The sequence below is a fragment of the Rutidosis leptorrhynchoides genome, chromosome 8 (assembly GCF_046630445.1).
Source record: "Rutidosis leptorrhynchoides isolate AG116_Rl617_1_P2 chromosome 8, CSIRO_AGI_Rlap_v1, whole genome shotgun sequence".
Taxonomy (NCBI): domain Eukaryota; kingdom Viridiplantae; phylum Streptophyta; class Magnoliopsida; order Asterales; family Asteraceae; genus Rutidosis; species Rutidosis leptorrhynchoides.
The window spans coordinates 320,301,029-320,319,604 of NC_092340.1; the positions used below are offsets into that span (position 1 = coordinate 320,301,029).

General features: G+C 35.9%; 2 protein-coding genes across 2 annotated transcripts; one reads left to right on the forward strand and one right to left on the reverse strand.

Annotated features, from left to right (window-relative positions):
• The first annotated feature begins 3,702 nt into the window (after positions 1-3,702).
• Positions 3,703-4,804, forward strand: LOC139862520 (caffeoylshikimate esterase-like). The gene has a single exon (XM_071851141.1). The coding sequence runs from the start codon at positions 3,718-3,720 to the stop codon at positions 4,651-4,653; it is 936 nt and encodes a 311-aa protein (XP_071707242.1). The 5' UTR covers positions 3,703-3,717; the 3' UTR covers positions 4,654-4,804.
• Positions 4,805-4,983: 179 nt separating this feature from the next.
• LOC139862557 (helicase-like transcription factor CHR28) lies at positions 4,984-13,773 on the reverse strand. Its single transcript, XM_071851173.1, has 10 exons — positions 13,396-13,773; positions 10,810-12,156; positions 10,640-10,711; positions 9,466-9,546; positions 8,563-9,376; positions 7,910-8,040; positions 7,607-7,828; positions 6,336-6,935; positions 5,710-5,919; positions 4,984-5,505 (listed from the first exon to the last, which is right to left on the reverse strand). Exons 1-10 carry the CDS (start codon positions 13,543-13,545, stop codon positions 5,401-5,403), a joined length of 3,732 nt encoding a protein of 1,243 aa, XP_071707274.1. The 5' UTR covers positions 13,546-13,773; the 3' UTR covers positions 4,984-5,400.
• Between the last annotated feature and the right edge of the window lie 4,803 nt (positions 13,774-18,576).

Below are 18,576 nucleotides of genomic sequence, written 5' to 3' on the forward strand. Positions count from 1 at the left end.
TCCTCCGGTTCCATCGAAAGTGGGAGGGTTGTACTTCATGAAGTTCTTGTAGGAGCAACCTTCGCTTGAATTACCGGCTCCATGATCGTTGTTGTTAGAAAAGTGATCGGCTACGGCCGTACCCACGGCGGTGGTTATCATTCGTTGAAGAGCTTGTTCTAGAGTGTCGAGAGGAGTATTTTGTTGACCTTGGTGAGCCATTGTTCCTTCATGACACAAGAATATCGTTGATTAGTATTCTCAAAAATACTAACCGTGATATGGAATAAGGATAGAGAGAAAATTTTTCCTTGACTCGCCTTAAATTCTTTATGTCATAATGTCGGAACATCCATATGAATCACCGTAATATAATCCCGGAAATTATATTACCCTGATTCACATGTGCATTTAACATTACTTTATAAAGTCAAGGTGGCGCGTCAACAAATTTATCAACGTAAGATCAAGGTCGAATACGAGTTAGATATGATAGAAGAGTTCGAGTATAAATGCACAAATAGTCAAATAATTCCTACTTCAGTCTATATGCCGGTTGTAGTCTAGATTCACCCATGTACCCTATGGCTCGGGGTGGACACAAATGAACTCTAAATCCCTACAACCAAGGCTCTGATACCACTTGTAGCGACCCCGACAAATCGTCAAGTGACGGCGTCGTCTACGTGGGTCCCATTACCTGGTCATAAGTCTTTATGACAACGTTTGACCAAAATATGTCGCCTTCATTTCAAAATAAAGATTGTTTTCAAAATTTACAAGAATAGTTCAACCATAGGTTAAGTTACAAGGTTATAAGTACAAATGAAATCTAGGCGACACGGTTTAAAGTAAAGTCAAAGACGCTCCATGAAATGCATGTATACTCGACATCCAATGCAAGTATCAAATAGTGAGCGGAAGCATGTTTCACATATCGTGCAAGCCCTGAGAAAAACATAGAAATCTGTCAACGAAAAACGTTGGTGAAATCATAGGTTTAAGTAAGTAAGTGAGTAAAAGTAAGTAAGTCGAACCACAAGGTTTGCAAAGTTGAAATAATAGTAACACATTCTAAAAGTTAATATTCACGAGCACTCAATTATCAAAGCTTAACATTTCGTCCGTTGAACCCCGTAATAATAGTGTTAGAACATACACTGTTTCCCGAAAATATATTTCACCCGTAGACGGTAGCGAACCGTCCGAAGTGAGGGTTTGTCAAACCCATATGGCCATATAACATAAGTTCTCGCTTACACCATCTGATGTAACTAATGATAATCGAATTGAGGATTTGTGTTCAAACTCGTATGTAGAATGTTTGTTTTCCCTGTACTTGTGTTCACGTAGTTTAAAAGAACGTTTATGTTTTCTCATCCCAAAAGTAAGTTCAAAAAGAGTAAAAGTGGGACTATGATCTCACCTCGAGTGCAAGAGTTAATAAAGTACTTCAACAAGTAAACGCGTGCAAAGCCAAGCTAGTCTTGACCTAAACATATAGGTTATATCAATAACGGTAAACACAAACGGTCAAAGATGTTCAATTAGTCCTATGGCTCGTTACGACTCGATTATATTAGCATGTGAATCAAATTGTCAAGTTTCATGCAAGATACTAGTAAATAATCATGTTAGAAAGGTTGTATAAGTATTTGGTTAAGTTTGACAAAAAAGTCAAACTTGGTCGGGTCAAAGTCAACGAAAAAGTCAACATGTTCGGGTCGGGTCTCGGACAAATTTTCTATGCTAGTTATTCATATATAAGCATGTTAAAACAAGTTGCAAGTGAATTGGAGGTCTAGAACATCCCAAACATTTTTGGTAAAATGGACAAGTGGGACAGAAGCTGGACACGGCCTATGCCGCGCCGCGGCCAGGGGTGTCGCGCCGCGACCTAACACGTGGTCTGGCACCTGGTCAGTTTCAAGGTTCAAGTCTTGGTCAAAACTTCAAACAACCACAAAACGCAAACCGTAAACAACTAGAAGACGTATCTTATACCGTTGGAAAGCTCTTTTGACAAGGAACACAACTAAGCACTTATCATCAAACGACAACATCATTTACAATAGCCGAAAACTCATCAAGTGATCATTAAACGTTCATTTCAAGGTTTCAAGTTCATCAAATGCAATTTGAGTTTCGGGAAACCAATTCACACATATGATATGCCGTTTTGAAGGTAATGGAGCATACATTACTACTAAACACTAACAATTAACATTCCATGACATTCAAGCATCAAAAAATTCATGTCAAGAACTATCAAACCCTAGTCAAACATCTCAAAATCAATAATCATGTTTTTGAAGTTTTCTTAATCATCCTCCACATCAAATTGAAGCTAATGATGCTAGTAACACATTTAATACATGAACTTTAACAATTAAACAACTTTTAATCATCCAAAATCAAAGATTTAGCAAGCAATTTTCATAATGAACTAGTTACACCAAATACAACAAATCGAGCATACAAATTACATACACGACATCACAATGAGCCATAGACACTAATTAACAACTTTATAAGTCAAGAACACGAATTTAAAGAAATCTAGTGTTTTAGAAATGTTACCCAAATGTGATGAAGTTGGTACCAAATCGAAGAGGATGAAGAGAGGATCACGAATATATAATTTGTTTTGATTGAAGCTTGATAGATTGTAAGTAGATGATGATTCTTGATGATGAAGATTGAAAGAAAAGTTGAAAGTGTTAAAGGAAAAATGAAAATGAAATGAAAATAAATGAATGGAGGAGAAAGGGTGTTGACTAGTTGACCTAGTCACACCTTTGATCACTTGGCAAAAATGATCCCTCTAGTTCGGGTGCGGGTGCGTGAATTAACCAAACGAATATTTAAAAAAAACGCTAGAGTAAACGGGTGTCGTTATAATTTAATAACGGAAGATATTATATATATATAAAAAAAAAAGACGGTGTTAAAATAAATTTAACGGAAAAACGCGGGATGTTACAGTTTTTCTTTTTTTTTAACGCTTTTAAGTGTTAAAACATTTTTTTTTAACAATTTTAGCTTAAAATTATTCATTTTAAGGCGTTGAAAATAAAGTAAGCATGAAAAAATGAAAACCTTTTTGTTAGTGTTTGTAATGTATTTCGCTAATATTATTTAGTGACACCAGTCATCTATATTCCTGGCTCCGCCCCTGGATCCCACTCATTACACTCTAGAATCGCCATTGGTGTTAGGGGTAAAGGGGAGGGGGTGTGTTTTATCATCCATGACCCGTATGGAAAGTTAGGGGACGAGTATATTAATTGCGAAAGATGATTGTATCGGTAATTAAGTCTACCTAGATGATCCCAACTAACTGATGTCCAGAAGAAAAAAAGAACCGATATGTCAAAAGGTTTGTACTTTATAGATGGATGGAGCTATTTTATGTACAAATCACCTCCTATCAAAATTATTGACGTATTAAACTAAGTCATAAGTCAACATGCAAAAAGACTTGTGACAATAAGTTGTGTTAGTCATATTACTACTTTTATTACATTTACTCAAAATTAAAATGTATTTTTACTAAATTAGCAAGTTAATGTGACGTATTTATATAGCTAAAGTAATTGTTTTTTAGATAATAATTAATAAATTAATAACTTTTTAATAATAAATTAATTGAAAAGAAAAGGTGTGATGTAATTTGATAAATAAATAGAAGCCACAAAAGCATGAGCAAAAAGCCAGTAAACAGAAAGAAGAATAAAAATGGAGAAACAAAAATATTATTGGGGAAACTCACCTGATGAAGAAGAATACTACAAACTCCACAACATCACTTCCACTTCATCTTTCTTCACTTCACCAAGAGGCTTATCTTTATTCACTAGATCATGGCATCCAATCACTCCTCAACCTCCACGTGGCATTATCTGTATGGTCCACGGTTACGGCAACGACATCAGCTGGACCTTTCAATCCACCGCCATTTATCTCGCAAGTAACGGTTTCTCTTGTTTCGCACTCGATATGGAATCACACGGCCGTTCTCAAGGTCTCAAAGCATTCGTACCTGATGTTAACGCCGTTGTTGATGATTTCATATCCTATTTCACGTCCGTCATCGATTCAAGTTACGGCAACTTACCTAGGTTTTTATACGGTGAATCAATGGGCGGTGCGATCTGTTTGTTGATTCAATTTAGTAAACCTAATTTTTTTAACGGCGCTATACTGATCGCTCCGATGTGTAAGATTTCCGATAAAGTGAGGCCGAATTGGCCGATTCCGGAGATTTTGACGTTCGTATCACGATTTGCGCCGACGTTAGCGATTGTACCGACGGCTGATTTGGTTGAAAAATCAGTTAAAGTAGTTGAGAAGAGGAGAATTGGGGGAATGAATCCGATGAGGTATACAGGGAAGCCGAGATTGGGGACGGTTGTGGAGCTGTTAAGAGTAACAGATTATTTGAGTAGTAAACTGAATGAAGTCGAATTACCGTTTATCGTGTTGCATGGAAATGCAGATGTTGTTACTGATCCTGAAGTGAGTAAGGAGTTGTATGAGAAAGCGAAAAGTAACGATAAGTGTTTGAAGATTTACGATGGGATGATGCATTCGTTGTTGTTCGGGGAGACTGATGAGAATGTTGAGCTTGTTCGTGGCGATATATTGTCATGGTTGAATGATCGATGCTCGTAGTTTGATTGTTATTGTTATTAATGGAAGTTATTTGTTAGTCAATGTGTAATGAAGTTGTTTGCTTGTTCACCAACTGTTTGATAAAATGGTTCACTGAAATTGTGTTTGTTGTGTAACATTTGATCTTTTGATTAATCAACCAGATCTCGTTTTGATGCATTTAGCTACATATACAAGATTATAGCTCGAGCTGTTCGATTACCCTTCGATTTGTAAACTGAAGAAACATAAGATGTCCTATTACAGTACAATTTATTTGGCGAACGATGATGAACACGTGAAAAAACCTTGAATGCAAAAATAACAAAGTGTATATAAAAACTTGTGGACTGCAAAGTAATATCCGACTGTATAAAAAGAATGCGCAGAAGCGATAAAAAAAAAATACATTGAAGTGACCAAAACCGCTATATCTTTACCTGATGTACGTCATTTGAGTACCAATAACCCTATACAATGAAATCAAACTCGAAAAAACACTTTCGAAAAATGAATTTACTTCTATAAACCTTCTGATGAACAACTACCATTAAAAAAAAATATCTATAGACTGTAAAAGATTATGTTTTTGTTAAGAGAATGCCATAATTAAGAGACAACCCCGTGGTACAAATATTGAATAAACCAGCAATATCATGTCATCATTTGATATGACACTTGTATCACATTGGCACATGATGACATGATAAAGTCGATATTATCAATATTTAACTCGATATACCAAGGGAAGCTAAATAAGAACCTTGATCAAGATTTGAATAGGTATGTCAAATCTTCAACAGTAAGACGAGTCTGACTGCCACCAGTCTCATCCTCCCCGAATGCCGATGCGACCATCTCTCTCTTCTTTTGCTGCGAAAACCAAAAGAAACCCATATAGTTCAAGTAAATGATACTTTAAAAAACGAGATTTTGAAATGTTAAAACTAATTTTTCATAAATAAAGAGCCTACTTATTCAAACCCAGACATTATCAACGCTTAAAACTGCATGTACTAAGCTACAACAAATTGTTTGTGGATTAACGTTACATATTGTGACAGCACATGATAATACCTGAAGAGCCAATATACGATCTTCAACGGTATCTTTAACAGTCAAACGTAAGACTGAGACTGGGCGAGTCTGCCCAATTCTATGAGCTCTGTCGATTGCTTGATCTTCAGTTGTAGGGTTCCACCATAGATCCAGAAGAAGCACATGACATGCAGAAACCATGTTCAATCCAAGACTGGCAGCTTTCAAAGACATGATCATAACACTAACCTACAAGAGAGAAATATCTTACACAGAAGAAGCAGATTGTTTGAAGCAACCTCCATAACAAAATAAATATATAAATAAATAAATAAATAAAATTACATTTGCATTTATAGATAACAAAGGAATAAATCAAGTCAATCCAAAACACTTCATGTCCAAATATTGAACTTTTTAAAACATAACGAGTGTATAATACCTCTCTTTCTTTATAAAATTATATAAAATATGTTTTGCATTATATAGAACACACTATGAGAGATTTTCAGCCTGTAAATTTAGATGCATTCAGATTTTGCAGATCTGACCCTTTGATATAAATGAACCAGAATTGAACCATTTATGTAAGTAGATGGGTCAAGATTGCCACCTCTATATGAATTAATAAAAAGGTTTAAAAAAAGACGAGATTCCTAACAAACCTCAGGAAGAGTGTTGAAATCCTTCACTGCTTTATCCCGAGCAAGAATAGACATCGTTCCATCAAGTCTTCGGTATCCAATTCCAGAATTTTTCAAGCAAGATTCAAGCAAATCCAGCATTTTCGTCCACTGTGAAAATACAATAGCTTTCTCTCTCACAACTATGTTTCCTTTCACATTGCCATCTTCATCATGCGTTACTATTTCCTTAGGTTTAGAAATAGACTCTAACACCTCAAGAGCAGCCTTGATTTTTGAAGAATCGAGTGCCTCAGCTGCGTCAATATTTGAAGAACTAACTGAACCACTTGATGAACACGGATCGAGAACCTCGGATTTTACTGGACTAGAACTATAAAGAGCATTTTCAAGGGCCTGAGTAGTTGGACTAGAACTATAAAGAGCATTTTCAAGGGCCAGAGTAGTTTGGTCGCAAAGGGATATCTTAAGGGTGGATTTTGAAAATACTGATGATGTGTTTAAGATAACTTTGCATTTTGAAGATGGGCACTGAGTTTCTTCACTTGAAAGACGTTCAAGGATACACTGGTTGCAGAAGACATGCTCACAAGTTGTCACGACTGCATCTTCAGGTGGATCCTGTGGAAAAAATGCTAATACTGAATATCATAACAATAACGATATACCTGGCAAACGGGTCAGGGTGGGGGTTTGGGTAACTGTTGAAATCGGTCATGGGTCAAACGGAGTAAAGATTATAAACGGGTGCAAACGGGTCAGGTTGGGTGGGTAGGTTTGGGTAGCAGGTCAAAAGGGGTAATGGGTCAAATAGCTCCAAACATGTTATACACTTTTACATTTGAGTTTTTACATTTATTATATTATTTTAGTTATTATTAATTAATATTAAAATTAATATTAATATATTTATTATATAGAAGAAAATATAAATATGCATAATAACTGATATAACTATTAATGCTTTCATAAGTGATTGACGGATGAAACTTGTTATGTTCAACCCATTTGACCCATTCACAAGACCCACTAGACCTCTTTATTTATTAAACTTTAGGATCTGATACCCATGTGGCCCGTTCTTTTACATTTTGTACAAAAACCCAATAGGTTGAAGAAAAACTCATTGGACATCTTTTTAAGTTTTGGTTTACATTACCAAGACTAATTTTTTCAAGACCCAAATGACCCGAAAGCTCGACCCATTTGACCCGAATTTGAAAGTATGGGTCTCAATTGCCAAGTATATATCTAACTAAATGGTGAAATATACAATGGAAAGATGTACATACACTGCATATGCTGCATAGAGCTAAATTAGTTTCTAAACAATTTAGGAGACGGGTTCGTTTTTCAGGAGGAAGCGTTTTTGCCTTGTCAACAGATGATTTCCACCCAGAGTTTGAGCTACATCCTTTCACAAGTAAAGGGTGATCACAAGCTTGTCTGAGACGTAAAAGCATCAACAGTATGTTAACATAGTTTTGTTTGACTGTTCCTGCAGCTGCATATTCCTGACACAATGACAATTTAAATTAACCAAACAGATTATAAACTATAATAATGAAATCAAATATACTGGACAAAAACCTTACCTCAAACTGAGCACGAGAATCAGTTTCCAGCCTGGAGTAGAAATCACGCTCCTCGTCTGTGAAATCAACTTTCATCAGATTAATGGTTTTGGGTGGCAGATTGATAATCGGTTCCCCATCGAGTAGTGTAGCTGGATAGATATATACCAATAATTATACAAATTTCCAACAATATGCTTATAATCTTAAACACTTGCACACACAGTACATTATCTAAGGGTTGAATTCAGTTTTGTTTTATCTTTAAGGGGTGCAACCTGCCCAGAGTGTATCTATGCATACAACCTCCTAAAATTAGAAACTTTAAGGTTTTTCCATGTTTGGGTTACCCAAGAGGACGAGTATTTTCTGACCCATACTCTAGTGTACGCAGCCCGACCGAATTACTACGTGGCCACAAGATTCGAACCTGAGACCTCTTGAAAGGATGTCAAAGGCTATCTTGTGATGGTTTATACTTTATACAACCTCCTAAAGGAAACAGGCAAATACATAGAAAACCAAGATCAAAATTTGTAATGATCTTGTTTTTGATTTCATATTTAACACCGAAATATGTTTTTTTAAAGTCAACAACAAAACGTGCTTCTGTCAACCTACCCAACCCACCCGACCTGTCATTTGGCCACCTCCAATTATTGTATATCTCTCACCTTTTGTGCGCCGGAGCATAATAGTCTTCAATACAACCTGTAACTTCTTATACCCATCAGCAGGACTCTTTTGAATCAAGGCCTTTATGGCTGAGCAGAATGTTTTATATTCAGAATACGGATCATATCTCAAGAATCTAAAGTAACTGTAGAGATCATCAATGGCATTCTGAATAGGTGTACCCGACAAGCACCACCTTCGTTTAGCTTTAAGACCCCAACAAGCGCGAGCTACTTGTGTTTTGTAGTTCTTAATACTTTGTGCCTCATCCAATACAACCCTATACCATCTCACTTTAGCAAGAGGACGAGCAAGTGATTCAAATAACTCATTTTTAATTCCCTTATTGCCCTTCTTCGAACCCTTACTAGAGCTAGAAGGATATTTTCTTTTTTTAATGAGCCCAACAGTATGAGACTCATTGCGCCTTTTTGTTTCATCTTCATCTTCATCAACAAGTGGCTGTTTTGGAACCTCCATACTTACAATTGCATATGTGGTCAGGACCACATCGTACTTAGCTAACTCACATGGGTCCTTGGTTCGGTTTGCACCATGATACACTAAAACAGAGAGACTGGCTTTGTTGCTTACTTTGTTATGCAACTCATCATTCCATTGACGAAGAACGCTTGTAGGGCAAACAACAAGGGTCCCACCAGCTAGTCTACTACTATTTGTATGAACAGAATCGTCTATTTGCTCATCATCGTCATCATCCAAATTTGTAATCTTTATCTTTTTCACTTCAGTAGATGATGGAGATCTTTCTGTCAGAATAAGGGCAATTGTCGATATTGTTTTACCAAGTCCCTGCAAAAGAATAACAATTGTGACCATCCATATATACATATAATGTTATAAAAATTATAAATATAATTATAAAAATTAGATCATGTCACCTGGTCATCAGCAAGGATTCCTCCAAAGCAGTAGTGCTTGCTTATAGTCTCTTTCTGTACCATCCACGACAAAGCAATTCGCTGTCACAGTTTTCTTCATAATGTTATTTCCCCCCAAAAAAAATCTAATACATTTAATTATACCTGGCAAACGGGTCAGGTTGAGGCGGTTTGGGTAACGGGTCAAAACGGTTTTGGGTTGAAATGGGTCAAGGGTCAAACGGGTAAAATTTTAAACGGGTCCAAACGGGTCAGGTTGGGTAACAGGTCGAAACGGGTAATGGGTCCAAACGGGTCATCTACTTTCACATTTGATTTCTTACATGTATTATAGTGTTTTAGTTATTATTTTTTAGGGTAAAATAGGGTTAAGGCTACTCAAGGTTCATATACTTTTCATTTTGTCCCGATGTAGTCCATATACCCAAAAAAATACTATTATAGTCCATAAACTTTTAAACAGGTCTACATCGATACACTTTTGAAAGTTTATGGCCCACATCGATACACTTTTTGAAAGTATGTGAACTACATTAGTACTTTTTTTTAGGTATATGGACTACATCGGGACAAAAAAAAAATGTATACTTTTTTGAAGATCAACGGTTTAAAATCGATCAACCTTATTTATCAGGTCAATGGACTACATCGATACACTTTTTAAAAGTTTATGGACTATAATAGTATTTTTTTGGGTATATGGACTACATCGGGACAAAATGAAAAGTATATGAACCTTGAGTAGCCTTAACCCTATTTTTTATTATTAGTTATTAATATTTATTAATATTTATTATATATATAAGAAATATTAATATACATAATAGTTGATATAACCATTAATGCTTTCATAAATGATTGACGAATGAAACTTCTTATGCTCGACCCATTTGACCCTTTCACAAGACCCATTAGACCTGTCTTTATTTGTCTTTATTTATTGAACTTTAGGATTTGATACCCATTTGACCTGTTCTTTTATATTTTGTATAAAATCCAATAGGTTGAAGAAAAACTCATTGGACCTTTTCTAGGTTTTGGTTTACATTGTCCTGCCTAATTTGTTTCAAGACCCAACTGACCCGAAAGCTTGACTTATTTGACCCAAATTTGAGAGTATGGGTCTCAATTGCCAGGTACACATTTAATCATAAGTTTGTCCACAAGTTTAAACCTGGTGTTTCAAGAGTTTGACCTCCAAAGTACCATCAGGTGCAAATAATTCTGAGTTTGGCTGAGAAAGATCCTGCAGTGGAACAACATTAAATTCATCAATCATCAAAATCATAATATTGGTTCTCAAAAAACATTTTAGCTTACATGATCCTGAAACACTAGATTTACCTGCAATGCAGCTTCATAAACAGTTTGTTCATCGTTTTCCATAACCCGTGCATTATTGAATCCCATATGAACGGGAGGAGCACGAATTGAAGACCTTTGAGTAACAATAAAAGGTGATTTCACATCTACAGAATAATGCTTTCTTGGTGGAGGTTGACTCATATCTTCAAGAATACAGATATCATCAGCATCATCAACATCAATACATGTGACATTTTTTCCAGCTGTTTTGTGACCATTTGAACCCATATTGGTAAATGCAGCAAATTTAGTCTCTCTTTTTTCACCATGAAACAAATTGGCTGGAGTGAATGGATTATTGCGGATATTAATAAAACTGTGAGAGCGTTTGGTATCATGATCTCCCTCTACACGATGTTCCTTTCCCGAAAAAGAATTGGGACCCGCAGAAATGGATTCAGTAAAAAGTCGATCAGCAACGTCACTCGATCTTTCACTACCCGCATCACCTGTATCTTCCATAAATTTAGTCTCTCTTTTTTCACCATGAAACAATTTGGCTGGAGTGAATGGATTATTGCGGATATTAATAAAACTGTGAGAGCGTTTGGTATCATGATCTCCCTCTACACGATGTTCCTTTCCCGAAAAAGATTTGGGACCCGCAGAAATGGATTCAGTAAAAAGTCCATCAGCAACATCACCCGATCTTTCACTACCCGCATCACCTGTATCCTCCATAATAGAAACAAATTGTCTTCTGTTTGGTAACATGGATACAAAATGACTTCCATTTGTAGACGTATTAGCAGGTGTATCAGTAGAGCTTTCATTGCTCTTTAAGGTACCTTTAGTACTAAAATACGGTTCAGTATACTGATCTAATGTAATATTATCATTCAGTAACATTCCATTAGGGTAAATCGAATGAGAATCAGAATAACATGGTTCACTTGTGTTAGTGGCATATGTCATTGAAGATTTATCACCATGGTTGTACAAACCATCAGAATATTCACTAAGATCAACAAATGTTGATTCTGGTGTTCCATCATAAATTCTATCACTTATTCCTCCAGATTTTACCATCATTTGATTAGATGATGTAAAATCTTCCCTAGAATCATAATGGCTAGAGAGACTTGTGTCACCTGGTTGAACTGGTACCAACCAATCACTAGGAGTCAAAGAGTTGACTTTAGTTGATGAGACATCTGGCAAAGGCCCCATCTCTGTGGGCCCATGATTTCCTGTCTGCCTTTCACGGTCAGGTGAACCATCAGAACAAACGTTACCTTCGAGGGTTTGAGAGTAACCGTTAGCACCAACATGTGTAGTTGGCTCATTGTAGGGTTCAGTACCTAAGAAAGGATATGCTGATCCACTCTGAAAGATATGAATAACAAAGTAAGTTTGTCACCATCATTCTTGTATTACAATATATAAGACAAAATGTACATTATTGGTTAATAAAAATAATATGTAAATGGGAGTTTAACTTATATTATTATTCTAAGTATAATATAATTAAGGGTATAATAGGTAATTAGGTGTACATGGATCAAAAAGTAGTGTGTGAGGATCACCTCCCCGTGCAAATACACTACGATTTGCATTTTCTTTGTGCTCCATTTTTTCATCATTCTAAATGTGATTATCAACCTTAGTCAATGAGACAACCATCACAATATGACATTGTAACAACCCATCCCACATTGGTTAGAGAGAGAAATTAGTGGTCCCTTGTAATCTTTAAGTTGTGGCTAATTAGTATCGCATAACATGGTTTTAGCTGTTAAGCTGGAGATATCCGATTAGTCCACAGCTTTAGCTTGTGAGGGAGCGACGGACATGCGGTTCGTGCATCTCTTGGAACCGGTTTGCGGGTCGTTTCAGACACAGTGGTTGTGTCCTATTATCCTCTCACAAGAGGTCTCACGTTCAAACCTCGCTAGCATCACATCTTGAGGTGGTCATGGAAAAGGTCGGAAATAATCACGGATAACTCTTGTTATCCCGCATACATTTGAGTAACAATATTCGCATTCCCAGATAACCTAAACAGGGAAAACCTCCTATGTCTACCAGTTTTTAACCTTTAATCAATGAGACAACAAGCTTCCTATGTCTACCAATTTTTAACCTTAATCAATGAGACAACTTTGTCACAATCCCAGATAACCTAAACAGGGAAAACCTCCTAAGTCTACCAGTTTTTAACCTTAATAAATGAGACAACTTTGTTCCTTAATGGTTACGTGGGACTCGTATATATCATCATGAACTATAAAATAATGCCACCCAACAATTATCTATTTCCACCAGAATCAAACCAATAATGTTGGTAATTCGGTAGTCCTACGCATTAGGATCTCAATTTATGATCTAAAACAGGGTACAACTAACCGATTTTAGAACATGAAAAAAGTGTAAATATTCATCTTCACCGCATTGTTCACGCATCAAAACTATATAAACACATAATTCAACATAAATTAACAAATAAAAAATAACCCCACACATACAACCAACAGAAATTTTGCTACATCTATGATCTGATATACATAAACACGTCAATTAATCCATCACGAAAATACGAAATATAGATACACAATTTGAACAAACCTGAGAAGAATCATGAGGACGGTTTTCATCGAGGATACTTAAAAACGATTCAATATCCATACTCATGGAACCATCATCAACATCATCATCCGCTACAAAATCATCATCAGCGACGAAATTCCAATTATAATCGCCGTTTGTCATCATCATTATATACGCAAATTCATACAATCGTTGATGAAAAAAAAAAAACCCTAAAAATTATCTCTCGCTCTGCGGTTGTTAAGTGATGATTAATTATACTAAATGAATAACTGTTGATATCACTTGAAATTAAGAACCGCGTTGATTATGTGAAAATAAACTCAATTTTGCCCTAATTGTAAAGAGATGGATGGATGGGAAGGGGTTTTTTTGTGGAATTTAGGAAGAAAGTTGTGTGTAGTTTCTGGTGATGTGGGGGGTGTATAATGTGAACTTTTTTCTATTTTCATTGGTTCAAAGGGTTAAGATTTGGAATAATATACGCGTGACTTTTGCCGATTTCTGTTTACTTTTGCTTTTTATTATTTAAATTTTAAATTTTAAATTTAAAATTTAGTTTCTTTTATTATTATTATTATTATTATTATTATTATTATTATTATTATTATTATTATTATTATTATTATAATAAAAAACTTAAAAGTTTTAAAACTTACAAAAAATTAGTGAGAAGCCTAGAGACAATCTGGGCCCCACACCTCTAGCAATAGCAAAACCTATCCTAGTAAAAATATGAGCAGCAGCACCGGCACTAATATCTTGCGCCATCGAACTCTTCTGAACCCGCTTTAGCAAAGAAACAGCCTCCTTCTCTAATTCCCCCAGGGAATAAAATGAGAAAGGAATGAAACCATAACCAATCGTCTGACAGCTAGATTTGTACTTGACCCGCTTCCGACGAGCCGCATCAACCACAGCACGTTCATGGACAAAGTCAGAAAGCCCAGACTGCGTCAAAGGAGAAGACCCTGTCAAGTCAACACAAACATCGCGACCACAATCCCAGGAATAAAGTAACACATCTGCAGGTCTGAGGGCCCTGTCGTTCCCTCCAGACAACCCAATGTCAACCTCCTTTCTCACTGAAATCCCAGAGCGATAACAAACATCAACAAGGGAATCCCGAACAATATTATGTCGATGCTTAATACCCACCATACCAGCACAAGACACGGCGTGATCCCCGAAAATATCCCCAGTAAAAACCCTTGAACAGGCAGAGCATGCCGTCGAGATAGAGAACAATGGAACACCTAACCAGTAGCACAACACACATCGGTAAGTCTTTGCGTTCATCGTCTGACCCAACCCCAAAATAGGGACTGCCCTTAGCCAAGCAGATGTGTGATCACCCTGCTGTGATTTCCATAAGGCCGATTGTCGGGGAGATAACGAAAAAGTGGATTCTGCAGAAGCGGTAACCTTTGTGAAATAAACATCTGCCAATTTCTTCATGAGTATTGGGGCAGCGACCTCACTCGGATTACCTAAAATATCAAACCCAACCGTATTATTAAACAGACCCAATGCATCTCCAAAAGCACGACCAAGACCAACAATACCCGTATGACGTAAGAGCTTGGTCTGCAACCCAGCAGACTGTAATCGAGAAGCCATAAAAGCATAATGACGAACATCTCCCGCAGAATAAACACCAAGCCCTCCAAATGCAAATGGCAAGGTGGCAAGCCGCCACTGCCAATCACCAAACCCAGGCCCTGAAACAGTAACAATACGCTCCAAGGAAGATCGAAGGGCTCCATCGAAAGCGCGTTGAGCCGCCTCAAATATACTAGGAGGACAAGTACGCAAGGTAAAGTAGAGTTTAGAAACTCCCGTACATGCCCTAAGCAACAACAACTCACACTGAGGATCATCAAGCTTAGCAACCTTATCCATAAGCGCAATGGATTTGGTCACCCTTTGCATCACCAGTTCACTACTAAAACCAAGATCGGAAGTTGCGGGGGCCCCTAGCAACTTAACACCATTTAAAGGCCGAGCAATATTAGGAGGAAAGACACCTACTTGCCTGCTGCAAGGGTCCTCAGTAGGCCAGAAAATTTCTGTTTTTTCAACGTTGAGATGTAGCCCAAAACGAGGCCCATCCTCCATAATCAAATGCAAAACCTTCCCCACCACCAAAGTGTCCCCAATAATAGTGCCATCATCCAAATACCACGCCTGAAGACAAACCTCAAAATTATCTCTGATTTTAGAAACCAAGGGTTGTAAGACCAAAGCAAAAAGCAGCGGACCAAGGGGATCACCCTGTTGCACCCCCGAGAAGACCATAAGGTGTGGTTCCCATAATACAATCTGGCTGGATTAGAGTAGCAAAATTCAACCCACCGAGAAATGCTCGGACAAAGGCGGCGAACTTCACGTAACATGACCGTACGATCAACTAGATTGAAGGCATTTTGAAAATCAACTAATAACATAGAGAGGCCAACATCAGAGCCACGATCCTCAATCAACCGATTCACAGCATGAAGAATTGCCTCACCACCTGAAGAAACACCAACACCAAATTGAAGACCATCGAAGTAACTTCCCAAAGACTGGCCAACCATAGCAGCGCCAACCTTCGAAACAAGACGTCGCCAAACAGTACCCACAGCTATAGGACGAAGACCACCGCCGGGCTTGACAAGCGGTGTGAGGGGAGCACTAGCTATATACTCTCCTAATTCCATAGGGCACCTACCAGCTAGAAAGAGATTAACGACCCCGGTAATAGAGCCAACCAACTCATCCGAGACTGCCACAGCAGCACCACCCAAGCAATCCATAAGGTGGTGTTGTTGTTATTATTATTATTATTATTATTATTATTATTATTATTATTATTATTATTATTATTATTATTATTATTATTATCCTTATTATTAATATCATTATCATTACTAGTATTATTATTTTAAAAATTATTATCATTATTATCATTAGTAGTAAAATCATTATTATAGTTATTATTATTATCAGTACTACTATTATTATAATCATTATTACTAAAAGTATCACTAATTTTAAACTTATCTTTTTATTAAAATTAGTATTATTTTTATCATTATTATTATTATAATTAATATTACTAACTATAACTTAGTTTTAAATATATTTCGTATATAAAATATAAATATATTTTTATGATATTAAACTAAAAAGACAGATATTATAAATTAGATACAAACTTTAATTATATAGAAGTATATATTAAAATGTCCCGTTCATATTGATTATAAACGTTCCATATTAATTGATTTCGTCGCGTGGTTTTGACCTCTATATGAGACGTTTTTCAAAGACTGCATTCATTTTTAAAACAACTATAACCTTTATTATATCCATAAAGGTTTAAAAAGCATTACGTAGATTATCAAATAATGATAATCTAAAATATACCGTTTACACACGACCATTACATAATGGTTTACAATAAGAATATATTACATCAAAAATAAGTTTCTTGAATGCAGTTTTTACATAATATCATACAAGCATGGACTCCAAATCTTGTCCTTATTTTAGTATGCAACAGCGGAAGTTCTTAATAATCACTTGAGAATAAACATGCTTAAAACGTCAACAAAAATGTTGGTGAGTTATATGTTTAACCTATATATTATCAAATCATAATAATAGACCACAAGATTTCATTTTTATAACACATCTCATATCAGGCATTTCGCAAACTGCATAGAGATAAAAAAATCATTCATATGTTGAACACCTGGTAACCGACGTTAACTTAATGCATAGAATATCCCCAAAACAGAACCTCTCGTCTGTATAATAATCTCGAAGTACTAAACCATCCATAACCTGAATGGGGGTTGTTAAGCCCAATAGATCTATCTTTAGGATTCGCGTCAATTAGGGGCCATTTCCATAATTCTTAGGTTACCAGACTTGAAGGGCGATATTCGGTTTAATAATCCAACCATAGAATATAGTTTTGAGTACTTGTGTCTATTTTGTAAAACATTTATAAAGCTGCATGTATTCTCATCCCAAAAAAAATATTAGATTGTAAAAGTGGGACTATAACTCACTTTCACATATTTTTACTTCGTCGGGAAGTAAGACTTGGCCACTGGTCGATTCACGAACCTATAACAAATATGTACATATATATCAAAGTATGTTCAAAATATATTTACAACTTTTTTATTACGTTTTAATGATTTGAGTTTGTTAAGTCAGCAGTCCTCTTTAGTAACCTAAAACTAGTTGTCCACAGTTAGATGTACAGAATAAAGCAATATATACTATCTCGAATCAATCCACGACCCAGTGTCTACAAGTCTCTGACTCGATCACAACTCAAAGTATATATATTATTTTGGAATCAACCTCAACCCTGTATAGCTAACTCAAACATTACTGCATATAGAGTGTCTATGGTTGTTCCGAAATATATATATAGATGGGTCGATATGATATGTCAAAACATTGTATACGTGTCAATGGTATCCCAAGATTTCATAATATGTATAATACAATATAAATTAGTTAGGATATGTTTAGTCTAGATTTGTTACAAAATTTTCGTAGCTAAAACTAGCAAATTTATCCAATTTTGTTTTACCCGTCATTTCTTCGTTTCAAATCCGTTTTGAGTGATTCAAGTTGCTATGGTTTCATATTGAACTTAAGTTTATGAATCTAAACAGAAAAAGTATAAGTTTATAGTTGAAAATATAGGTTACAAGTCAATATTATAAGAGGTAGTCATTTCAGTCGAAAGAACGACGTCTTGATGACCATTTTGAAAAACATACTTCCACTTTGAGTTTAACCATGATTTTTGGATATAGTTTCATGTTCATATGAAAAATCATTTTCCCATAAGAACAACTTTTAAATCAAAGTTTATCATAGTTTTTAATTAACTAACCCAAAACAGCCCGCGGTGTTACTACGACGGCGTATGTCCGGTTTTACGGTGTTCTTCGTGTTTCTAGGTTTTAAATCATTAAGTTAGCATATAATATAGATATATAACATGTGTTTAGTTGATTTTAAAATTCAAGTTAGAAGGATTAACTTTATTTGCGAACAAGTTTAGAATTAACTAAACTATGTTTTAGTGATTACAAGTTTAAATCTTCGAATAAGATAGCTTTATATGTATGAATCAAATGATGTTATGAACGTCATTACTACCTTAAGTTTAGTAGGTAAATCTAC

Bases quoted from the DNA above. Each gene is read 5' to 3' on its own strand.
- LOC139862520 (XM_071851141.1), top strand. From the start codon at position 3,718: ATGGAGAAACAAAAATATTATTGGGGAAACTCACCTGATGAAGAAGAA.
- LOC139862557 (XM_071851173.1), bottom strand. From the start codon at position 13,545: ATGATGATGACAAACGGCGATTATAATTGGAATTTCGTCGCTGATGAT. The intron at 9,377-9,465 runs GTGACATGATCT...ATTCTTTTGCAG, and splicing joins GAATCCTTGCTGATGACCAG to GGACTTGGTAAAACAATATC. The intron at 5,506-5,709 runs GTATTATCATGT...TGGTTTTCGCAG, and splicing joins ATCGTATATTGGCTCTTCAG to CAAAAGAAGAGAGAGATGGT.